At 40.8% G+C, this 25,359-nt stretch overlaps 2 protein-coding genes across 5 annotated transcripts; both read right to left on the reverse strand.

Annotated features, from left to right (window-relative positions):
• Positions 1-300: 300 nt before the first annotated feature.
• On the reverse strand, positions 301-16,239 carry POLG2 (DNA polymerase gamma 2, accessory subunit). 3 transcript variants are annotated; one of them, XM_043905053.1, is made up of 8 exons: positions 15,543-16,236; positions 10,990-11,116; positions 10,771-10,876; positions 9,795-9,968; positions 8,265-8,405; positions 5,936-6,016; positions 2,304-2,404; positions 301-504 (listed from the first exon to the last, which is right to left on the reverse strand). In XM_043905053.1, exons 1-8 carry the CDS (start codon positions 16,102-16,104, stop codon positions 339-341), a joined length of 1,458 nt encoding a protein of 485 aa, XP_043760988.1. In that variant the 5' UTR covers positions 16,105-16,236; the 3' UTR covers positions 301-338. The 3 variants fall into 3 exon arrangements, with proteins under 3 accessions (XP_043760988.1, XP_043760989.1, XP_043760990.1); XM_043905054.1 differs by lacking the exon at positions 8,265-8,405 and having other exon boundaries at positions 15,543-16,239; XM_043905055.1 differs by lacking the exons at positions 5,936-6,016; positions 8,265-8,405 and having other exon boundaries at positions 15,543-16,239.
• Positions 16,240-18,677: 2,438 nt separating this feature from the next.
• DDX5 (DEAD-box helicase 5) lies at positions 18,678-25,183 on the reverse strand. 2 transcript variants are annotated; one of them, XM_043905060.1, is made up of 13 exons: positions 24,837-25,183; positions 23,487-23,652; positions 23,204-23,300; positions 22,986-23,119; positions 22,803-22,868; positions 22,431-22,572; positions 22,188-22,348; positions 21,913-22,085; positions 21,509-21,619; positions 21,208-21,269; positions 21,058-21,117; positions 19,582-19,806; positions 18,678-19,384 (listed from the first exon to the last, which is right to left on the reverse strand). In XM_043905060.1, the coding sequence occupies exons 1-13, from the start codon at positions 24,878-24,880 to the stop codon at positions 18,981-18,983; spliced, it is 1,845 nt and encodes a 614-aa protein (XP_043760995.1). In that variant the 5' UTR covers positions 24,881-25,183; the 3' UTR covers positions 18,678-18,980. The 2 variants fall into 2 exon arrangements, 1 of the variants encoding a protein (XP_043760995.1); XR_006341342.1 differs by lacking the exon at positions 18,678-19,384 and adding an exon at positions 20,304-20,417 and having other exon boundaries at positions 19,636-19,806.
• Between the last annotated feature and the right edge of the window lie 176 nt (positions 25,184-25,359).

The raw sequence follows: 25,359 nt of genomic DNA on the forward strand, positions 1-25,359 counted from the left end.
ATAAAAACCATATACTAAAGATGATGGAAAGACAGCAAGAGCCTTGGTCCCTAACTACTATAGAGGAAAAAATTACACCAGCTCTGGATAGTTGAACCCCTCGATTGCTTGTTATCAGAAAAACAAACCCCAATTTGCTTAATCTAGTATAGTAGTATTTTTCTTACAGTTGAAAATATTCCTGATACCATGAAATACATCAAGAAGTAGTAAAAACAATGAAAAAACAAAGCACCAAAGACATCCACTTCTTAAGTGCAAAAGGGTTCAACAACAACAAAGTTAAATGAGACAACCAACTTAGGAAAGGTGAATATTTATTATACAAATATTGAAATCTATACATTCTTAGCTGATGATATATATTTAGTTAGAAAGTCTTTTACTTTGGATATATGCATCATTTCCTTCATTGTGGTGTCTCTACTTCTCAAATGTATTAATCCATTCTCCAAAGTAGCTTCAGTAATCAACACTGTGAAGAGGATACTCATTTCATCATATCTAAGAAAAAAAAGTAGTTAACCAAAACATATGAGCACAAATATAAATTGGAAATTCACTACATTACCAGCATTAATTACTCTGGAATCAATGTCACTTTCCAGAGCCACAAAACTCAAAGGCAGTGCTTGAGAACTAAACCCAAAAACAGTTTTCTCAAGTTTCTGAATCATTTTCAAAGTAAAATCTTCAGAAAATTTCTGACTTATTGTAATAGCTTGGAAGCCATAAAAGAAAATAAAACATAAGAAATAAACAGTCATTAAAAGAAAAAGAAGAAAGAAATATTGGCATCTCAACACATCATTTGGTATGATATTATGTATGAACCTCAGAATAACCTCGGCTTTTGGTATGTGGCTACAATCCAAGAAAATTATTTTAGACCCAACTCTCTTACACGACTACTATAATATTAAGATCCAGTGCACAACAAATGATACCAAAACCCGTGTTTAATATACAACTTAGTATGCTAACTTACAGTTTCTAGTTTAGCAATAACTGAATATATTCCACACTGGCCTTCTTTTTGCTTACCCAGTCACACACTAGGTCATTAATATTTCTCTTCTTTGTAGGACTCCACCAGAAATTATTTATTTATCTACTTACTTGCCTATTGTCTACTCTAGCCCACTACAATGTAAGCATCACAAGAACAGGAAACTTTGCTCTCTTCTTTGCTGCTGTATCAAAGTACATAAAATATAGTAGGTGCTTAATATATATCTGGATGGACATATTCTGGGACAAAGAAATAAATATCCTGAGACATAAAGCCTTTGCTATGTAAAGAACAAATGTAACTTGATAGTGTCCTTAAGACTCAAAGGGTAAGATTTTAGATCTGAGAACACTGCAAGGTTTAAGTACTACTACTTCATTTTATGTATGATAAAACCATCAGTTGTTCTATCTATAGAAACCTGTTTTACTTCTGACAACACCTGAAAGGTATATTTAACAAGTTACTAGAGAACTGAGGAATAAGACACTAAGCTTCACAACTTATCACCTAAAAGATATGTATTTGTCACAAAAAGCTAAAAAAATAACAAAATAAACCCAAAGTAAGGGGAATGAACTGTTTTATTGAAAAATAGAAGTCACTGGAAATAGCAAAGCTAAGACTAGAGACAGGGAGATCGATTAGGAGATTAGTTCAATAATTCAGCCAAGAGATACTAGTAACCTTAACTTGAGTAGGGGCAGTGAAGATGGGGAGATGTGGATGTGAGACACATTTAGGAGGAAGACAAGAGTCAGGGATGGACTGGGCGCGGACAGTAAGAAGAGGGATGCGTGAAGGACAATATCCAGGTTTCAGTCTTAAGTAATCAGGTAAACAGAGGCACCGATCAACTGAGAAAACCAGTTCTCTGTTCTCTGGAATGAAATTACCTTCCACTCAGCCTGAGAATGAACCGTAAGAACCAGCAAGAAAAAGGCACTCCACTCAGGTTCCCACAGTCCTCATTCAACAACTGCCATCTATTAGGAGTAATTCCATTCCTGATAAACTGAAAACCTCAGGGACACATAGTCCTCCTTCATGGTAGGAGTCTTAAGGTTTCATGTAGCACATGGTTAAATATACCTGATGAGTATTGTTTCCTGCTGTAGCAATTAACTAAGGGTATGTGGTTCTGTAAACGGAACAGTTAGGAATAATTTTAAATTACATTATATATACATATTCAGAAGAGGTTTGTTACTCATAAAGTAAAGAAACATCAGATAATCAAAAACTCTGAATAAATACAATTTTTTTTAGCAACCAAAAAGATAATTCTCACTTTGAATAAAGTTGTTCCAGTGAAGACTGCACGGTTTCCAAATAACCAGGCCACACAGAAATTCCATTCTCTAGTAATTCATTAAATAGCCCTTGACAAACCTGAGGAAAAATACAAAAACTTTGAATATGAAACAGAGAAAAGTAGCTAGAAGTATTACTCTAATTTTATGAAACCACCAACCATCTTTTTCAATCTTTAAAATGGGCATAAATCCCTTTAATTACACAATATTGTTGTACTTATAAACTGTATATTTCTTAAGAACTTATACACTGCAAAGCGTGTTAGTTGTTTAGTCGTGTCTGACTCTTTGAGACGGCACAGACCATAGCCGGCCAGGCTTCTCTGTCTATGGAGTTCTCTAGGCAAGAATACTGGAGGGAGTGGCCATTCCCTTCCCCAGGGATCTTCCCAACCCAGGGATCGAACCCAGGTCTCCTGCATTGCAGGTAGACTCTTTACAGTCTGAGCCATGAATACTAAATGCAAATCTCCAACATTTTTATATTAAATAAAAGAATTTTTATTATTATCATCACTCAAAACACAAAAGCAATACAGATTCTATCAGAAAAAAAGCAGTTAAGTCCATAGGGTTATGTTAACTCATCTGAGACTTGAAGACTGAAGAGAAGAGACATCAAAGAAAAGTAAGAAGAAGCCAGAAAAGTATGAAGAAAACTAGGAAAGTGGTATTCCTGAAACCAACTAAAGAAAATGTTTCAGGAACAGAGAATGATTGATTAGCATCAGTGGAATGCTGGAGACAAAAGTCTGATGGAAAATACAGAAATAATAATGAGTAAATGATAGTTTACTGTTTTCTTAAAAATAGTGATGCAAAAAAAAAAAAAAGAAAGAAAGAAAGAAAAATTTTAAATGCTCGTAACAATCCAGAACTAAAAACCCTAAATCGAGATTTTCCTCACTGGTGCTGCTGACACAGGATGTTTACCAGTATCCCTGGCTTTCATCAGATGCCTGGAGCACTCTTCCTCACCTTGTGACAACCGAAACTGTCCCCAAACTTTACCAAATGTCCCTGGTGGGGAGGGGAGGGTAATGGTGAGTGGAAGGGTCACGTGAGAGCATGTGCTTGCGCTAGCATCAGTAACACCTGGAGGGCTTGCAAAACACAGATGGCTCAGCCTCACCCCAGAGTTTCTGATTCAGCAGGTTTGGCAAGAATTTGCATTTCTAGCAAGCTCCCAGGGAAAAGACCAGAGCAAAATGGGTGTTAAGGTACACAGTATTTTGGGGACAAATGAAAATATAGATATTAATAAATCTTGGAAAGTAACAGGAAAAAGGCTAATATGAATTTTAGTAAGTTAGTGGTTGCCAGCAGAAAATGACCTCTTCATAACAGAAGGTGGAAAAGGAAAGAAAAAGCTCTCAGCATGATTAAGCCCAGGTGCAGACATGAGGAAATGAGAGTCCTCACGCCACAGACGAGTCCACAAACAGGCGCAGCCAGTTTGGAAAGCAATCTAACTGATATAGTGAAATCAAGGCTACATGTTCATTTTATCCCAGAATCTGATCCCTGTAAAAATAACCCACAAAACCTCTTCCATAGTCCAGAAAGTTACAGGCATGAGGATTATCTCTGTCATAAAGCTGAGGAAAAAAATTAAAAACAGAACATGATACTATTCCTTTGGTAAAACACCTGAGGCACAAAGTAATACTATTATTCTTAAAAACAAAACAGAAAAGGGCCTGCAATGGTCCTTCAAGCAAAAAAAAAAAAAAACTCCCTAAGAACTCAGTACCTTCTGGGGTGTTTGGGAAGTCTTCCTCAATCCTGGGGACAAATGTGGAAATCAAGCCATTCTCTTTCCCTTTCCCTGAGGTCATTATCACCACCTTTCCAGACCCTCCCCAAGAGCTCGAGAAAGCCCGTTAATCTTTCAAGAGTCCTCACTCCGTCCTGGATGGTCTGAGTCACCCAGACAGAAATGACTGCTGAAGGGGCCCTGGCTTTTTTAAAGAGTATTTAATTTGACCAGATATATTAGAAAAATAAAATAAGATTGCAAATCTAGAGCTTGTGCTGATACCAACAAGTATCAAAATGTTAAGTTGGCCAATAAACACATGAGAAGATGCTTAACATCATTCAGTATTAGGGAAATGCAAATCAAAACTACAATGAGATATCACCTCACTCCCGTCAGAATGGCCATATTCAAAAAGATCTACAAACAATAAAGGCTGGAGAGGACAGGGAGAAAAGGCAACCCTCTAGTACTGTTGCTGAGACTGTAAACTGATACAGCCACTTTGGAGAAGAGTACGGAGATTCCTTATAAAACTACCACAAGACCCAGCAGTCCCACTACGGGGGGTATACCCTGAGAAAACCACAATTCAAAGACACATGTAACTCAGTGTTCACTGCAGCACTATTTACAAAAGCTAGGGCATGGAAGCAACCTAGATGTCCACTGACAGATGAATGGATGGAGAAGATGTGGTACATATACACAACGGAATATTATTCAGCCGTAAAAAGGAATGGATTTGAGTCAGTTCTAGTGAGGTGGATGAACCTAGAGCCTGTTACACAGAGTGAAGTCAGAAAAACAAATATTGTGTATTAATGCATATATATGGAATCTAGGAAAACTGCACTGATGAACCTATTTGCAGGGAAGGAACGGAGATGCAGATACAGAGAACAGACTTGTGGACACAGTGAGGGAAGGCAAGAGTAGGACCAACTGAGAAAGTAGCATTGACATATAGGACACTGTGCTGTGCTGAGTCGCTCAGTCGTGTCTGACTCTTTGGGACCCCATGGACTGTAGCCCGCCAGGCTCCTCTGTCCACAGGAGTTCTCCAGGCAAGAATACTGGAGTGGGTTGCCATGCCCTCCTCCAGGCATCTCCCCAACCCAGGGATCGAACCCAGGTCTCCCACATTGCAGGTAAATTCTTTACCATCTGAGTCACCAGGGAAGCCTAAGAATACTGGAGTGGGTAGCCTATCCCTTCTCCAGGGGATCTTCCCAACCCAGAAATCGAACCAGGGTCTCTTGTATTACAGGTGGAGTCTTTACCAGCTGAGCTACCAGGGAAGCCCATATACAACACTATCCTGTGTAAAATAGCTAGCTAGTGGGAAGCTGCTATATACCACAAGAGCCCAACCCGGGGCTCTGTGATGGGCTAGAGGGGGGATGGGAAAGTGGAGCGAGGTTCAAGAGCAGGGGGCTATGCATATAATTATGGCTGATTCGAGCTGTTGTATGGCAGAATCCAACACAACACTGTAAAGCAATTATCCTCCAATTTTAAAAAAAAGTGTTAGAAAGAGAAGAGGTAAGAAATTATTCACTAGACTTCTGTACAAATATTTTGATCACCAAAATTATGCATACTCATTAAAAAAAATGCAATTATGACTAAGCATGACATTAACAGCAAAATCCACACAAGTGTATTCAGTTTCTTTAGTATGCTATATTTCAAATTGCATTAATTAATCACAGTATTTACCCACAGTTCATTATTTAGTTTAAAAAAAATTTTAATGAATAAAATAAAACTTAGATGGCAAACGACTCACTTACTTGGAATAAAGGTTATAGTTGAAATCAAGACATTAAAGCTTATTTAACCCACCTGTCTTAGTTCCACTGTTGGGCCTCGTCCCACATCCAAAGCAACTTTAATAGGGGCCAAACAAGGGTGAAGTTTAAGCACCTAAAACAATTTAAAGAGCAGGGATAAAAAGGACAAGCACTAATAAACATGAAGCTTCTTAAACAGTTGAAATTTTCTGTGTGAAAATGGAAGCCTGCTGAGGTCATAACAAGTCATGTAAAGATGCATCAGTTATCTGCATTCAGATGCCATAGATTTCTCCACTTAGGCATTAAGCAGAAACACATTCACTTGATACTCTCCCTTCTCCTGACAACTCCATCTTCCCTCAGTCAAAACGCCCTTTCCTGGAATCACTGCCTTCACTACCCAGCCTGTGCCATGTACCTTATCACTTGCACTTTCTCCTGCCAAAACCCATCACTCTACACATTCATTCAGCCATTCAACACTTGGCTCGAGAAACAGTCCTAGGTGGTGGGGACAAAAATCCCTGTCCCTCACAATGGGAGAAGATAACAAAATAAGAAAGTAAGATATTTGAAGGTAGGAAAGGAAAAGAAAGTGAAGTCGCTCAGTCGTGTCTGACTCTTTGTGACCCCATGGACTGCATGCAGCCTACCAGGCTCCCCTGTCCATGGGATTTTCCAGGCAAGTGTACTGGAGTGGGCTGCCATTTCCTTCTCCAGGGGACCTTCCCGACCCAGGTATCGAACCCGGGTCTCTCGCATGCAGGCAGACACTTTACCGTTTGAGCTACCAGGGAAACTCTATATTTGAAGGTAGTAAGTGCTTGAAAAAAAAAAAAGAAAGAAAGAAGACATGTGTTGGCAAGGGGTGGGCTAGGGGAGGGCTGTTTGCAATTTTAAATAAGGTGATAAGACAAAGTTTCCTCTCTGAGGTGACAATTGAGCAAAGGTTTGAAAGTGGATTGAGGGGCAAGACTTGTGTGTTTGGAGGAAGAGCACTCAGACAAAGGGAAGAACTAATGACATGGCTCTGGGGGACACCTAGCATGTTCTAGAAACAACAATGATGTCTGCGTTGCTCGAGCAGACTGAGTAACGTAGAGATGAGTTCGAGGGCAAAAAGAAAAACGTTTTGTAAAACATTTTAAGGGGCTTGAGCTTTTCCCCTGAGTAAGAGGAGCTTACTGGAGGGTTTAAAGCAGAAGAACTGAGTAACATGTACTGTTCAAAAGGGCCACTTGGTGCAGAGAGGTGGGGATGAGGGTGGCTTAGATCAGAATTCAAGCAGGGGAGGTGGTAAGAAAAGGTCAGATTCAGGATATATGTTGGAGACAGAGTCAGAGAGGTTTTGCTGATGGTTTGGAAGTGGGGTATAAGAGAAAGAAGGGATCGCCCTTGTTTGTTTGCCACACATGCCCCATAAATCCCAACTCCCAGAAGGGCCACATCAGACTAAATGAACACTGCATAATAAATCACTAACTGTGCAGAGTGGAGCTACAAGCTCGTGGTGTCTGATGCCAGGTGAGCACTCAACATGTTAAAACTTTTGATTTGGAGCAGCTCCCTGTCACAGTTGAGGGGAACAGGACTATTCTAAACTCTTGCCACTTAAACCCCTACTCCTCCACATTTTAAGCTAACAATCTTGCTTCTGAATTCCCCAAGAAAACAAAGGATGTGAGTAAAGCTTCCTTCAAGGGCCAAACAGTCCCGGCTGCCTATTTATACTATTGTTTTTCCTCCCTGCTGTTTAAAGTAACCCTTTCAAGACAACCCCCTCCCCAACATGTATTCTTGATTCTGTCTTAATCCTTCTTGTTTCTTCCAAAATTTTGCTCCATTAGGCATTTCATTCTCTCCTACAACTGCAACCCCTCCTGTCTCTCTTGACTTTGAGCCCGTAAGAATGCTAAAACTGCACATCCTAAAATAAGCCGTTCCCTTGACCCAAACCCATGGCTTGCTCCTGTGATCCAGTGACCAGCCACTTGGGGTCAGACCAGAAGCTGAGAGGTCAACACCACAAGTTTGGCTGGTCTGTCTTACTCCTATTTAACATTCTGCTTCTGATGTAAGTGGAAGCCATCAGTGAAAAGGCTCAGGGGCTGAGAGTCAGAGAGCTGTCTAGCTGCCCAAGATCAAACAGAAACACCTTTGGGGTTACCCAGTAGGGATTCCTGGCTCTAATTCTGCAAGAACCTGCTTATTATTCCTGTGGCCACATTCTCAAAGAAACCTGAAAAATATTTCAAATACTTGCACTAAAAAAATAATTATTCAGAGTTTATGTTAGAAACCAAGTGCGCTAACATAAAAAAGAGGGGAGAAACCTGTATTTTTAACTTCCCAAGGCTGTCTCTGAAATATCAAAGTACCTTTCTATGAAGATCTTTCTTTCTTGTAAAGGAGTTCTCTGTTAGCTGGAAAGAATCATAGAGGTAGGCCAGCATGCCTCGGTCTAGATCTCCATTTATAGATAAAACAGAAGGAACCACGTTTTTCCGCCCGTCTCGGCCCTCAATAGAAAAGTACAACAAAAATAAAGCATTATTCAGCAGAATAACACCTCCTAAAATCATATTTTAGACTTACAGAATCATAATACAAACTGATCAATCAACCTAGACAGACTGATGAAAAAAATTTAAAAGTTATCATTTTGGCAACCCTCACAGTAATCACTGATTTGGGCAAGAATGATGCTGTAACACCAGCAGGTCAAAATTTGGTGAGAAACAGGTTATTTTCACATAAATTATCTGCCCACAAAAGACTTAATTACTTGTCAATGAATAACCTCAAAATACTTATCAGCTTTACAATGGAGAAACCTGGTAGGATCATCTTAGTCAAGTGATAAAAGTTACTATCACCAGTAACAAACTGCTATCACATGCCTCCTGACATGATGCGCTGAGGAGAGGGTAGCACCATTGCTGTGGCATGCCTAGCAAAAAAACACATGAAGGAAACTTCAACCAGGGGACGTTCTACAGAGCAACTGGCCTGTACTCTTCAAAAATGTCAAGGTCATGAAAGACAAGGAAAGACAAAAGAAACTGTTCATCTGAAGGGGACTAAGAACACATGACCGGAGAAGGCAATGGCACCCCACTCCAGTGCTCTTGCCTGGAAAATCCCATGGACGGAGGAGCCTGGTAGGCTGCAGTCCATGGCGTCTCGAAGAGTCGGACACGACTGAGCGACTTCACTTTCACTTTTCACTTTCATGCACTGGAGAAGGAAATGGCAACCCACTCCAGTGTTCTTGCCTAGAGAATCCCAGGGACGGCGGAGCCTGGTGGGCTGCCGTCTATGGGGTCACACAGAGTCAGACACGACTGAAGCGACTTAGCAGCAGTAGCAGCAGCAAGAACACATGACAACTACTTGAAATACAAGATCCTAGATTGGATCCTGGACCTATAAAGGGCAGATTGGAATAACTGGTCACATTTGAAGGGTTCTGTGGATTTGGCAGTAATAGCAGATTACTGTTACTTTCCTGATCATAATGACTGCACGGCAGTTACATAGGTGAGTCCTTGTAATACTTGAGAAATGTATACTAACATATTAAGAAGTCTTGGGCCAGCCACCATGCCTACAGTTAATTCTCAAATGGTTCAGAAATGATCACAGGGTAGTCCAGTGGTTAAGAATCTGCCTTCTAATGCAGGGGACCAGGGTTCGACCCCCGTCTGGGGACTAAGATGCCACACACCGTGGGGCAACTAAGTCTGTGCACCACAACTAAGACCTGTCACAGCCGAAAATTAATAAATAAGATTAAAAAAAATAATAAAATGTACAAGTCAGCGGTTTTTTTACAAAGTACATCTTCAAAATGTTCATGGTGAGAGAATCTGGGTAAAGGAGACACAGGAGCACAAGGGAAAACATACGTGCAATTGAGCCACACTTCCAGGATACGTGTGTAAAAGTTCATGATCTCCTAGATTCCACAGGGTTTCTATTGGCTCCTTTCCCCAGGGAAAATTGTAGTAAAGTTTGTTTCCTTTTCGGCCTGCTTCATCCTGACAATCTCCACTGCTGAAGTTAGATGGACTCACAGCAAACTGGAAAGCAAAGTTTGTCTTATTAACTTATTAAAATAAACATTAAAAGTAAAGTTGCCTACAGAAACTGAATGAAATGGGTCAAGTTCCATATAAGAACTGTTAAGTTTAATTAAATATGAGTGTATATACTGCTAAAAATACTGTTTTTTAATCTGAAAGAATTACAGAGAATAACTGTGGATGCTATCTAGCCTTTCTGTGGTCAATTAAAAAGAAGGGAAGGAACCATGAACTTAGATACAGAAAAAAGTATCACATACCATTCTCATCCTTCCACAAACAGCCTGAGTATTTGTGATCATTTCATTTAGTTTAGGTGAGTATTTGGAGATTCTGAGAGTTAGAGTAATAAGACAACGGCAAGACAAAAATGCTTACTTCAGCTTTTCTCTCTTAGGCTTACATTGAAACCTGACTGTAAATTATAGGACCATTTGACTAATATGGAGAGTTCTTGGAGGTTGGGAGGAAAAGCTAAAGCTATAAGAGTGGGCAAGGGTCAAACTCTCTACCAGTCAGGAATGCCAGGTAAGAGAAGTTGAGCTTTGTTTTGTTAAAGTCTTACGAACAAAAGTTTCTGACCAAAACATCAACAAATACTTTACCAAAGTAACTTTGTCTTACAGAATAATGAAAATCACTACAAAGAGTTTTTTTATATGTACTTGTTAATTTTTATAGCTGTCTCATAAATATAACATAGCTACATCAAATAAAATTTCATTTATTATAGAGTATTACTTCTTACTTAGACAATTTGTCTATTCATTATTAAATTAAAGGTTAATTATTGTAGTACCTTTCTCCACCATAGGAGTCGATGACGTAACCAGAAATCAAGCCACTGGCTTGCAGTTCTTGCTGAAGTAAACCATACCAGAGAAGCTTCAGTCTTTTCACCGATTCTTTGGATATCAGAAATATAAGATAATCATTTATTTGAAAATCATATAATCTATCCCAAAGTGAAAGTGACTGTTTAAACACAAGGCCAAGTTATTTGCCATTTTCTGTGTACCTTTTAACACCATCAGGTGTCTGCTTAGTATCAGAAACAGGGTGAAAACACACTCCAATCTGAGCAAGGCCAAAAGGCAGCCTCTTGTTTATCAGATCCAGGTAACTAACATAGTGCTCCAAGGCACCTGTTAAAAAATAAATCAATCATTGTATAAACCCAATCATTTCAGTCAATTTATAGACAAATTAATAATATAATGCTAACACAGCAGTAAGTATAGTAACATGGAGCTAAAGTAGATCTTAGTTGATTACCACTTAATTTCAAGTAGTGCTCTCCAACTTTTTAGTTTGAAGATTTTCTTTCTTTTTTTTTAGCCCCACCCCTCCACCCCCTTTTTTTTTTTTTTTTTTTTAGCCCCACCCCTAGTTTGAAGATTTTCAAATCTACAAGAAAGTTGAAAGAATAGTACAATAAACATCTGTAAATCCTTCACCTAGATTCACCAACTGCAAACATTTTGCCACATTTCTTTTTTTTGTTCACCACAAAACATTTCAGCAGGCACCTCCTAAAATTAAAAATATTCACTGTACACCTTTATCACACCATTAATCATGTCATGATTTCATCTAACATATGATCAATATTTTATTTTCTGTCACCCCAAATGCCATTTATTACTGTCTTTTTCTCCCTAATTAAGGTTAATGCTCTGCATTTTGATTAGATTTCTTAAATCACTCTAAATCTAGACTATTTCTCTGACTTCTCCAACTTTGCTTTTAATAACAATGACTTTTGATTTGAGTACAGGCCAGTCACAGATTAATCTCAAATTAGACTTGTCTGAATATTCCCTTATGATTTAATTTGGTTAATCATTTTTAGCAATAATTCTACATAGTTGATATGTTATGTCTTATGGAATTCTAATAGGAGGAACCTAGTATCAAATGACCCCATTTCTAATGAAACCAGATTTAGATTAACTAGTTAAGACAGTGAATATCCATTACCCACTATCTTCCCCAAAAATCTTCCACCCAATCTTTTAGAATTCACTGATGACCCCTGCTTGAATTATTACATCAAGGATTACAAAGGTAGTTTTTCTATTCTAGCATTCCTTCTATACTTATTGCACAGCTCCTATTAAAACAAACTCTCTTCAACTCCTCTTTCTACCAAGAGCCTTATTTTTTCATTAACTGTGGATTAGATTTTTATTTAATGTGTTCTCATCCATTACCATCAATATTTATTTTAATATTCAATTTGTCCCAAACTTAGCCAGTGGGAATCTCCTTCAAGCCAGCATCTATGTCCTTTTAACATAAACCCACTCCTGCTCCTTGGAAGGAAAGCTATGACATACCTAGACAGTGAATTAAAAAGCAGAGACATCACTTTGCCAACAAAGTTCTGTATAGTATAGTCAAAGCTATGGTTTTTCCAGTAGTCATGTATGCATGTCAGAGTTGGACCATAAAGAAGGCTGAGTGCCAAAGAATTGATGCTTTTGGATTGTGGTGCTGGAGAAGACTCTTGAGAGCCCCTTCGACTGCAAGGAGATCAAAGCAGTCAATCCTAAAGGAAATCAACCCTAAATATTCATTGGAAGGACTGATGCTGAAGCTCCAATACTTTGGCCACCTGATGGGAAGAGCCAACTCAATAAAAAAGACCCTGATGCTGGAAAAGAAGAAGGGGATGGTGAGAGAGTGGGATGGCATCACTGACTCAATGGACATGAATCTGAGCAAATTCTGGGAGACAGAGAAGGACAGGGAAGCCTGGTGCACTGCAATCCATGAGGTTGCAAAGAGTCAGACACAACTTAGCGACTGAACAACAACACTTAGTCTTCTAGTAATTTTTTGCTTTCTAGCACCATAAACTGTCCCAAAGTCACCTTATATTGTCCCTGCCCCAGACCTGGAATGAGCCATTTCTCCAAGTACTGGTTCCATTTAGAAACTTGATTCTAGGTGTGCTCATTGCTATTGTCATTGTTTCTAGGCCTTTTCAATGAAGAAAGCTAGGAAATATGTATTTTTAAAATAAGTTCATACTGATAGTCAATTCAAATTACAAAGTTTATCCTTATCTGCTTTGTATCTTTTTTCTTACAGTGAAAATCTTGGTTCCTAATATATCTATCCATGGGTCTATTTGCTCAGAGTTGGACACAACTGAGCAGGCATGCACAAAATACATGTAAAATAGTTGCAGAACTATAATTCCAACATTTCTAATTAGAATAAATCAAAGTTCAAGATTTCTTACACTTAGATTATATCCCACTAAACGGTAACACTGTACTCAACAGTTACTTGAGATTTCCACTTCCTGTAATAACTGGCAAGCTTGTTGACAAGAAAAGCTTGGCAAAGAAACTTTAAAAAATGACACAAGAGAGCTATCAAGGCAGTAAGGACTGAGGGTCCAAGATCTGGAAAAAAAGGAACAGCAGAGAGGTGAATGCAACATTTAGTGTTGCTTTTCCAATCTGAAGTAGCAGAGCTGAGAAGCTGAAACACTGACATCGTATGGGGCTGGTAAGTATAAAAATTGTAGTCCAAAGGTCATAAGAAAGAGAGGCCCTGGCAACACCCCAGCCTTTCACTAGGGGCACCTAAAGGGTTGCCTTCCAGGGGTAAAGTGAAAACGAAGCTGTCAATGAACTTTCTGGATAAATATGCCCTAACTGCCTGCCCAAAGCAAAAGTAATCCCCACCTGCTAGCCCACAGATAGAAGAAAACATCACCCAGAGCCTCAATTTATCTCTATAATTAACACACAAATTACTTAGAAAATCAAGAGAAAAGTCCAAATGAACAAAAGTCCAGAGTAACACAGATACTAGAAACAGACATAACTGAGTTATCAGACCAGACTTTAAAATGTGATCAGTGTGTTCAAGAAAGTTGTTAACAAGATGGGGGAAGTCTAACATATGTGTAATTAATCACAGGACAGAAGAGAATAGGGCAGTAGCGCTCTTTGGAGATATAATGGCTGAGAATTTTTAAAAACCATTCATACTTAGATCAATTCAGTTCAGTCCCTCAGTCGCGTCCGACTCTTTGCGACCTCATGGACTGCAGCACGCCAGGCCTCCCTGTCCATCACCAACTCCCGCAGTTTACTCAAACTCATGTCCATTGAGTCGGTGATGCCATCCAACCATCTTATCCTCTGTCGTCCCATTCTCCTCTCTCCTTCAATCTTTCCCAGCATCAGGGTCTTTTCAAATGAGTCAGCTCTTCGCATCAGGTGGCCAAAGTATTCATACGCAGAGGCTACCACAATAGTTCAGACATGAAATAAAGAAGGCAAGGGCATGGGGCATAGAAAGAAATGGCAAACTGGTACTTGAAAGCTAGAAGCACTAAACAACCAAAAGATTAGGCAAGTGCATGGATTTAAGTTTCTTAAAGAGAATGTCTGGCTCATCAATAAACACTTTGATGAATCTAAGACAGCTACGTTTCATTTTCTCAGGGGAAAGAAAAAATTGATTTGTTTTGGGACATGGTAATGAAAAGTGATTTAACTTCCCCAAAGTAAAACCATCATGAATAATTAAAGTAGTTCAAATCAAAATTGTCAGATTTACTCAACAGTTTAAGTTTGCCTTATTTTATTAAGGAAATCTTTAAAAGGTTATAATATAGGTACTAATTTTCAAAGACCATGGACATTGGTTATTTCAAATTACTTCCTAGTACCGCTTAATAAAAAAAAATGGCAAGGATAACATGTTGCAAAGATGAGATGCTGTGGCAGCCAAGTCTGTCCTATTAAAAAAAAAAAAAATCTGATTTCCCCCCCCCCCCCTCCTCCCGCCCCCGCCCCGGATCTCTACTATCAGGTACTATTTAACTTTAAAGGTATACCATGCCCTACTAAGTTCTGTGTATTCACTAAAGAATCACTTAAAAACTTGATCAGTCCTATTATTCTGCCAATTCAAAAACTACCTTAACGGCTCTTCAAACAACATATTATGCACATAAGTTTTCGTAAGAAAAACTGAGGGCATTTTCTTGTTACTCTGGAAAAACGAGCTCTTTTTTTTAAAAATTTGGCTATGAGGCATATGGGATCTTAGTTCCCTGACCCGGGATCAAAGCCACACCCTTGCACTAGAAGCTTGGAGTCTTAACCACTGGACCACCAGGGGAAATCCCAAAACGAGCTCTTAGTAAGTCTTTTGTGTGTTTAAAAGAAAGAAAGAAAGAAGAGTAACTGTGGAAATACTTGTTAGTATTTTAGTAACAATGAACCAATGATTCAAACACGCGATTTAACTTAGGTCCTAATTCTAGGACTACTCAATTGAACCCCAAAATACTAGGGTTGCCTTGGGAAACTGACAGCTTTACTAGATCCTTGAACCAGATTCTTTAAGAACCAATAACGATCCCATGAACCAGTTGTCTCCAAGGTAGCAAGACTATCAATAAACCCAACTACGTCAAGAAGACAGATTCAGGTAATTTCCTTTCCACGTGACTAAAGGGCCAGTTGCAATTCGTGAAATCGAGCGAGATTGCCTTTCCACCCCGACACCTATTTTGAAGCATGAAATCGTGAAGCATACCGTGAAGAAGGTTCTCCCGTAGTTTCCCAGAAGTGTTTAGTAAGTTCTCAAGAAATGCTACTAGCTGTTCCTTACTCAGCTCTTTGTCTTGCAAGATTTCGCGCAGCGTTTCTGCAGAAACTAACCTGAAGCCATTGTCCACGGGCAGCGAAGGACCTGGTTCACGATGGAGGGCGTCTACCGGGAAGACCTGCTCCCTGAACACCACCACCGAGGACCACCATTCGGCCGCCAGGTTCTTCCGCAACTCTATGCCCAAGGGGCCAAGGCCGGGGTGGCATCCGTTCAGAAGAGAATCTCGGCTAAGCTGCTGCTTGGTGCCACTGAGGAAACGTCTCTTCTGACAGATCGCTACCAGCTCCTCACTCCCCTCACCACCAGACTCGGGGGCTTCTCTCGGCTCGTTTCGGGGTAGCTCCGCTTGCGACCTCACGGGCCCTACGAAGGAGCCGGTCCCTTCCGACAACTGCTCCGGCTGCCTCCCATCTACTTGACCCCGAAACCCAGACAAGAGGCACCGGCAGACTCTCTGGCAGGCTCTGATGGCTGGAGCAGAGCGCATCGCCCTCGGGTGTTAAAGAGCAGAGTTTCCTAGTAACTAGCAGATCCCAAAAAACCGCCACAACAGTGCGAGCCCGGGGGTCCAACTGGGCAGGTGCGACGGAAGTGAGCGTGAGCTGGGACCCGTCCCTCCCACGGAAGTACGTCACTACGTTCCGGCCGCCGCCGCCCCGTCCCTTTCGTCCAGGCGAATACAGGATTCCTTTTTCCTCAAGGTCTAGATCCTACAGACTGCTGTTCTTTTTTCATTCTTTTTTTTTTTTTTAATTAGTTGGAGGCTAATTACTTCACATTTCAGTGGGTTTTGTCATACTTTGACATGAATCAGCCATGGAGTTACATGTATTCCCCATCCCGATCCCCCCTCCCACCTCCCTCTCCACCCGATTCCTCTGGGTTATCCCAATGCACCAGGCCCGAGCACTTGTCTCATGCATCCCACCTGGCAGACTGCTGTTTTTAATCCGTCCTCAGCACCGAAAGATCAGTTATCTTTTTACTATCCCGCTGTTGCCAGTAGAATCAGCTTTATTTGCTTTTGCCAAAATACCTAGGTGTTCTGCAAATTTCCGTTTAAACACCTTCTCACTTAAATGGTAATTTGTATTCTCAACGTAGTGTTACCAAAAACATTTTTAAGGTTGTAGTCGTAAATGTTGAGAGACCCAGGCCTCTCGTGCATCTCTACTAAAAATGCTGTCGCCATCCTCCCTGCCCTCTCCCGGATAGAAGCCCTTGGCCACTTGTACCCATCACCCGGAAACATTTAAAAACCGACAGTGGCCCAGTAATATTAAAAACTCTCCAGATTAATGCGCAGGTGCTAGACAACCAAGCACTGGTGTACACTTAGGTTGTTCTACAGCGGGCCCTTCTTAAGGCCCTTCCAAAACATACTTGTGACTTAACATTCCCCTTTAAAAAATACGACCCCTTAAAAAACTGCCAAAATAGTGGGAAAGTGGTACAGCCCAGATGAAAGAAAACGGTCGATTTCAAAAAGCATGATAGTCCTACTTCCGACTTTGCTATAAGTGGCTAAGACGACTAACCCAAGTGGAAGAACAAACTACTGTATTCTACTAGAATACCAGGAAAAGGCAGTTTGAGTACAGTCTAGCAAATGAATTGAGAACACAGAACAGTGAAAATTCATCACATTAAGTTAACCTGTAACAGGTTCAGAAAACTGTTCCATACAAGAACATGTCTGTTAAGAGGTCAGTGAAACAGTATATATGAAAAGCAATTATATTAACAGCAAAGTTGGGCAATATTAACATGTGTTTTCCACTCCCAGAAAACACACACGAGGCCTACAACGCGAATAAATAAAAGAGAGAATGGGGAGAAAAATCACATTTATTAAGACAACCACAGGCTGGACACAACACACATGCTAAAAAGTGGACTGTCTTTTAAAACTTACTTCAAAGGTAAATAGTTTGTTTTCCACAGCCCCACAATCATTCCCGTGTTTACAAATTAAAAGGCCCACGTTAGACATTAAACAGTAATAAGTACTCCAACCTACCCCCAAAAGCTCCTTTTAAGAGTCATTATGAATGACTTATCATGCTATTGAAAACTATTACTAGAGGGTCAATCAGTTTTCAATGTCAGTCCTAAAAATACCATTCCTTCTCTTGTCCCTGGAAAATTCGTGTTTTACATTTTAGAGGTAAGGCATTAACACCAATTAAAGCCTCAATAACTAATTTAAATGAAGTCTCATAAAAACCTATCCTTTCCTTGATGAGAAGACATTCAAGTGAAGTATTAAAGTTGGTCAGTTAAACCTAAAGCTACCCACCAGATCTTTTTAGCAATGAACCCATGTTGACCCTAACAAAAGGACCTGTATCATAGTCACTGTGCTTTGGGTAATGTGGCTTCCTCTAGCTTAACCATTATATTCGAGGATTTCTTTCATGCTATTTAACATTTTGCAGTCCTCCAGAACTCCCTGAATTATTGGACATTCATGACTCCTAGTTTGACTAGTTAAAAGCCCCAGGAGGGCTATGAAGACTAGCCTTTCTGTACTACACCTCGTAAGAGAACACAGAAAATAATTCAATCTTAGCTTGTGGCCAACCATCTTTTAAGGGTGTAGTCTCTCAGCCTCAGTAATTAATAATATAGCCAGGAGCACAAATATCATCTATCAAAAAGTTATTTGAAGACTTTTTCCAAATTAAAAATTTGCAAAAGGAACAGTCCTCCATGTTCTCACTAAGCAGTCTAAGTTAAGCATGGGGCTATACACGTGTTTCCTGTTTTAGTATCTCCTTTCACCATTCTAAGACTATTTAAATGACTCACCTGATTTGGGGAGGCACCAAAAGCCTTTATGCAATTTAGCCTATAACTGCTAATCAATCTAAATCAATTGCATTTTAATCCTTGCAATAGGAATAGATCACTAAGAAGGGCCTTCTGATCTCCCCACTTCCCAAAACGAAATTATAGAAAGGAGCAATTTTAGTTTTATGATTAAAAAAAAAAAACGACCATCTAAGCAAAGTTTTACATGACATTATATATGTAAAATAAAGTACCATTTCCACTTAATTCAGTCTTCAAATATTTTTTATTGGAAGGCCATGCATTGCCTTCATTTATTGTATTTCAAATCACTGTACATTTACTTTTGTGAAAACACTGCCTGCATTTTCTAGTACAAAAAAAACCTAAAAATTGTTTCAGGAATGTAGAGAAATATCCAACTTAAATAGCGAAAAAGTGCACCATAATTACTGCTGCACTGCAGTCATTTCTGCATTTCCCATGTTTCTTAAATAACTATCTTGTCTGATAACACACAATATAAAGAGCAATTATGAAAAACAGACATTTACATATACTTCTAAAGTCTTACTGAGAATATCCTGTTGGCATTGGATAACCAATCATAGGCGCAGCTGCAGTAGCAGGATATGCATATGCCTGTTGGTTCATACCATTGTGCATATTTGGAACGTTACTTCCATATTGCTGAGTGCTATCATAACCGTTCTGGTAAGTCCCTGTTGGATTACCAGTCCTAAAACTGGTCTGTATACCAGCAGACACAAAATTACTTCCAAAGCTCCCATTGGTGTAATTCGCAGCACTGTAAACACCATTCTGAGTTTTTGCCCCAAAATCTCTCTTAAGCAGACTAGAGTAACCGCGGTCATAATTTTCCCTGTCTCTAAATGTATTAAATCCACCCCTTTTGCCCGCAGAGTATCTGTCCCGCCGGTCATCCTTCATGCCTCCTCTACCCCTGGAACGACCTGTCAAGAAAAAAATTGCCAAACTGTTATTTCCATGGAATCAATCGTTAGTAACAGAAAAGAATGTGGTAGCTGTATTTGAGAAGTATTTTCTCAACTTCTTTTTGCACTCACCCACCAATCCCATCTAAATGGATTTGTCGACTATCATGTGACCCCCACACCCACCAACACTTCTTACCAAAGGTTGGTCTTACCTGAACCTCTGTCTTCGACCAACTGAAGCAACTTAGGATTAATTGCTTGATTAGCTTCACGAAGCACAGAGATAAGGTCGCTCACTTGCTTTATGTTATTAGGTGTAAAGAAAGTGTATGCTGTGCCTGTTTTGGTACTGCGAGCAGTTCTTCCAATTCGATGAATATAATCCTCTGAGGAGTTAGGGTAGTCATAATTGATGACAAATTTCACATCTTCCACATCTGTAAGGTGTTGCAGTGTGGCAAAATAGCAATGTACAGGGTTTTGCACACCACAACAGCCAGACCAAAAATAAAAAGTTAGACAATTGTATTCCCAAGAAGGTATGGGCTGCAAAAAATAGTTAAAATGGTTATCCATTCCCTGTAGGAATACCATTGAGGTTGAAAGGGGGGAAGAAAAAAAAAACAAAAAGCACACGTCATCTGTATACCTTATCACCCACCCAATGATGGAGCGTGTCAAAAGGACGTGTGTATTTCCTAACAGTCCCAAATTAGCAAGTCCCCTTACAGATCATCAAGTGACATCTGAATGCTTCTGCGCAGTAGGGCCACTTAAAAGTTCACAGCAACCTCCTCGTGTGCTTTCATTTTGAGGACCTTTCAACAAAAATGTACATGGTCCTTTGTGTTACACACTTATCAGAAGTTCAAAATTCTGGCCACACTGCTTGTCTTGCCAAGACCTTACAACCGCAGCTGCAAGAAAAACATACCTGTCCCCCAAAAGTTGTTTTTATGCACTGTGTCTCGTCTAGGCAAGCGCTTCCAAGAAGCCAGGATTCACTTGAGAATGTGTCTCTCTCTGGCAGGTCTCGACATGACGACTACTGTGTAGGTGAGGGAGGAACTTTCAAAGCACTGCTTTTTTTCCCACTGACTATGTGTGAGAAGTTGCGCCTGCTCTAGATCTTATGTGCCAGTACTCACCAATTTGTAAAAGGCTTTTAGTACCTTTTAAAGCTGCTCTCTCCATTTCAAACTTGAACAAAAATTTCATTGAACATTGAAGTTTGGAAATATTTCTTCGACATTTCAGCAAACTCACTGAAACTCAAAGACCCACAGATCACAGTCAACAGTTTGAAACAATGCTGTACCATGGCAGTCATGCAAAGCATGGGACAGAAGAAATACCACGGCAGTGAACTGTGAGGATAACTTCCATTTTTTTCCCCCGGAGAGAACAGTTTACGGGGCAGAGGTGGTATGTTCTGCCTTTTGAAGATTACTGGCACACTTTCAGCTTTTCACCTCTCTAATCGACTGGAAGCAGCCAGCCGATCACTAGTCCTCCATCCCCCTCGAGTCCTCCGATTGTCATGCCTAGGCCTTGCCACAAAGACTGCACCTTTATATGAAAAAAACTTAGAAAAAATGCAGAGGTTAAAGAAAGCAATAAACTTTCTTTAAAAAAATTATATGGGTATCTTCTGGGAAACCAAGCCATGAATGCGAGTTTGTACTAACCTAGCCCTCTGGAGGCCACATCTGTAGCAATCAGAATAGGAGCCTTTCCATGTTTGAATTCTGCAAAAGAAGGCACATATACCGCCCATCAGTATGAACGGTATTCCAAGTGTATGGGGTGGGCATGGGACCCCGCACTTAAATACTTACCATTTAGAACCCAGTCACGTTCCTGTTGACTCTTGTCACCATGGATACCCATGGCAGGCCACCTAAAGTAAAGAAAAGTTACATTAAGAGACTGGCATTTAAAACCTTGTAGATTTTAACCATCTGCTTTAACTGTTTTGGTCACCTGAAACAAGGTATACACAGTCTTTCCCATACATGTATACTACCAGATCATTTCCATCTTTGAAACTCAGATCTATCAACCCTGATTAAACTTTGCCCCTTCTCCTGAACTCAGCTCTAATAAATACCTGCTTTAGTGGAGAACAACCACACATACCCATCTCTCCTCATTTTTCTAGTGAGTTCATCACATCTTCTTTTGGTTTCAACAAAAACAATGGTTTTATTCTCCTTTTCACTCATGATCTCTTCCATTAGACGAATAAGCCTTGAAAGAAAAAATATTCTGAATCTTAAAAAAAGTTCATGGTTAAGAGCGAAACACCAACTTTTACTCACAGGGCTACAAGTTAAAAAGAAAACATCTGCTTAACCTTTTTAACTGTTTACCCTTTATCCTTAAACCATAAAACAATACTCTTTCTGTTAAGGAAGCAAAACAATTTTCAGCATGACAGATTTCAAATTAGCATTTAGATTCCACCCAACTGAAAGTCACTTTTAAGATGACTTGTGAAAGTGACTCAACTTGTAAAATTGTTTTCAGAGTCAGTCACTTACTTTTCATCCTTTTCTACGTCATGACACACATCCACAATCTGAAGAATGTTGTGATTTGCACTGAGTTCTAGTGCACCAATGTTTATATGAATATAATCTTTCAGGAAATCTTCAGCAAGCTGTCTTACTTCTTTTGGCCAAGTAGCACTCCACATTAGGGTTTGCCTATCAGGCTACAGATTTTTAGATTTAAAAAAAAAAAGAAAAGGCGTTGTATTGTAAGCACAAATTTACAGCTTAGCTTGAAGACATGACAACATTTAAAGGGCACTCACTCTGATCTGGTCCACAATCTTCCTTATTTGGGGTTCAAATCCCATATCAAGCATTCTATCTGCTTCATCAAGGACAAGGTAGGTGGTTCTTCTTAGATTGGTTTTCCCACATTCTAAAAAGTCTATCAGTCTTCCAGGTGTTGCAATACAGATTTCCACACCTTCAATTAAACACAAATGTTACCATGACATCCAGAACTTTCTGCATAATCAGTGACAAATAAAACCTTTTTTCTTACATACCTCTCTCCAAATCACGTATTTGTGGTCCCTTGGGAGCACCGCCATAAATGCAAGTAGACTTCAAGCGACATGCTCTACAGTATTCAGCAGCTACTTGCTGTACCTGTTGGGCCAGTTCCCGAGTAGGTGCCAGCACCAAGCACTAAAAAAAGAGAAAGTGGAACACCTTTAGCAGAATCCTGAATTCTACTTTTAAAGTGCTAATTTACTATTGCTACACTGGCAGATGATTTACATTGTCAATACCCAAAGCAGCTTTGTCCCTTCCTACACTGAAAACTATATATATAAAACCACAAATTTTCTTTTGCTGTATAGTCTACAAATCTTTATACTTTTAACCAAGTTAAGAGAATACATATGTACACTTACAATAGGCCCATCACCTCTCTCTAGGAATGGCTGATGATTGATGTGGACAATGGCAGGCAGCAAATACTAAACAAGGGAAAAGAAAACGAAGTCATATTAAATATTAAAAACACTTCTGGTTTAATTCCCAACCCATTTTCTTCAGGACCTGTCACATAACTCAAAAAGGTCCCCCAAACTTACAGACAAAGTCTTTCCAGATCCAGTTTGTGCTACCCCAACCATATCCAATCCACTTAGAGCAACTGGCCATCCCTGAGCTTGAATAGCTGTGGGTTCAGTGAAGTTCTGCCTTGCAATCACGTCCATGACATTTGCTGTAATATTAAGAATTAAATAAACATCAATAATGCCAAGAGAAAAGAATTTTTTTTAAAAAGGTGGGGAAAACTAGTACTTACCAGGAAAGTTTGCCTCATAAAAATTCAGGACTGGCTTTGGGCAGTTATGACCTCTAACTGTAATTTCCTTGCTTCTTCTGTACGTCTCTACCTCTTGCTACAAAACAAATTATAAAAACTCAGTTATATCTCATGAGGACTCCCCCTAACTAAACACACGACCAGTACACCCCTAAAATAATCATTATCTACATTAACATTCCTTTTAAGTTTGTAAGACATTTCTAGTCAAACTTAAAAGTCACTGAGTTACAGGCTGAAGAAACCACATCAAATTACTCACTGCTGTACGCCTAGCCAAATCGGGGTGTTCTTGATAAAAATTCTTCTCAAATTTGGGCAGCTCATCAAGATTCCACTTCTTTTTAACCAGTTTCTCTCCAGGGTTTCCAAACTTCTTTCCAGATAAGGGCCCTGCCCTACTTCCTCCAAATCGAGGAGCACCAAACCTAAAATTAAAGGAAAAAAAAAATTACATTTTCAAACATGTACAGACTTATTTTTTACCATTCCTGCGCACATGCTAAAAATCAATGAAAGACTCTGGAGGTGGAAGTGCTGTCCTCAGTGATGGTCATTCTTTCAAAAGCCACAGTTAATACCATATCTCCCTCATTTCCCGTTATACGAAGTACACATCATTGAAAACAAATCAACAGCCCGGGATTTACTGGGTCGGAAACTGGTCGGCCAAGCTCTATAAGTTCAGATACAAGGACAGACAACAGCTGGTGGCTACTACTCTTTCCCACGAGCAAAAAATTAAACGCCTAAAAAAGCCAATAAAGTAGAAGCTTAACACCGATGTTATTAGTAGCTGTCCTGAACCAAAGAGCTCTGGTTTTAATAGGTAGCGGAACAACACAGGCAGTGAGAGCAGAACACGGAGGGTGGTCTCGGGGACAGTTAGGCAAGCCAATCGAACTGGGGGATCCCTCAAAACGGCTTCCTACCAAGGTAGCAAAATTATATAACGAAAGGAAAACGAGGAGGAGGAGCCGGAGACTACCGGGGGAGGAGTCCCGGCCCGGGCGGAGTCCTCCGGGCGGCGTTCCCGCTGGGGCGGCGCTTCCCCCTTTGTCTCGCATTTCTCTCTGCGCCACATTTTCTCGACGCTGCCATTTTGAGCTCCTCCGCCGGGCGGGGTAACAAAGGCGCCGCCGCCATGTCCGCCGCCGGCATTTTGTACCCACGGCTCGGCCACATGGCCGACTCCCGCGGCGCCGGCCACCCTCCAACCCTCGCCGCATTAACGGCTTCGGAGGCGGCCCCCTCGTCACCCACAGAATCCCCAGATTCCGTAAAACTCCTGTAAGCGTACACCTAATAGCAGCGACTTCGCCTCGAAGCGCTGCGCTTTCCTTTCCTCGAGAAATGTGCTCGAAATTCTCCCAACAGTTGCCAAATCATCAAGGCCCCGATACCTCTTCCCAAACAAAAAAGAATCTTGAAGGCCGTTAACAAGAAAATTCCAGTTTTGGACAAATATCAAAATGGCGCAAGCCCCTTTCGGTGGCGGAGGCCCAAAAATAGTCTTTAGAAGCCGAGTTCCCCCCGCCACCCCACCCCCGCAACCTTCATCGGTCTCCCATCCCCCACCCACCGGGCCTGACAGGTCGGTTCCCACACTCACCCTCGATCCCGGCCACGGTCTCGGTCACTCGAATAACCCGACATGGCGTCAATGGTTGCGGTTGGCGGGAAGCGAAGCGGAGAGAATCGGGTGCGACGAGTCGCTGGAGGTGGCTCCGGCGACGGCAAAGCCTTGCGGGGGCGGCAGCGGCGGAGGAACGACGATGACAGAACCCAAGGCTGCCCAACAAGAGACCGGTGGAAATGAATGAGGTGCCGGCCGCGTCCCGGCAGCCGGTTTTATAGCCTGGCCCGCCTCCTCCGCCGCAGAGAATGCTGGGAGCCGCTCTATGACCTAATCACTCCGCCCCTGCGCAGAGGTATTAACGCCTGCCGGCGTTCCGGGATTCGCCATTTTCTCGCCCCTCCCCCCCGGGCCCTTAGCCGATTTTTCGCCCCTTTCAAGGATGGGACCTGCCCTACCCCCACCTCGCCGTCCCACTGGGATGCCTCAGCCTGCACTCTCTTGACTTCACCGTTTTCTGGTCTTTCACACTTCAGGGAAACCACTGCGTCCTTTTCCA

The sequence above is a fragment of the Cervus elaphus genome, chromosome 5, assembly GCF_910594005.1.
Source record: "Cervus elaphus chromosome 5, mCerEla1.1, whole genome shotgun sequence".
NCBI classification, from domain to species: Eukaryota; Metazoa; Chordata; class Mammalia; order Artiodactyla; family Cervidae; genus Cervus; species Cervus elaphus.

Bases quoted from the DNA above. Each gene is read 5' to 3' on its own strand.
- POLG2 (XM_043905053.1), bottom strand. From the start codon at position 16,104: ATGCGCTCTGCTCCAGCCATCAGAGCCTGCCAGAGAGTCTGCCGGTGC. The intron at 11,117-15,542 runs GTATGCTTCACG...ATTTTTTAACAG, and splicing joins ACGGGAGAACCTTCTTCACG to GTGCCTTGGAGCACTATGTT. The intron at 6,017-8,264 runs GTACTTTGATAT...AAATTGTTTTAG, and splicing joins AGAAAGATCTTCATAGAAAG to GTGCTTAAACTTCACCCTTG.
- DDX5 (XM_043905060.1), bottom strand. From the start codon at position 24,880: ATGTCGGGTTATTCGAGTGACCGAGACCGTGGCCGGGATCGAGG. The intron at 22,573-22,802 runs GTAAGTGTACAT...CTCTTTTTTTAG, and splicing joins AGAGAGGTGATGGGCCTATT to TGCTTGGTGCTGGCACCTAC. The intron at 19,385-19,581 runs GTAAGACCAACC...TTTTCTTGACAG, and splicing joins GGTCGAAGACAGAGGTTCAG to GTCGTTCCAGGGGTAGAGGA.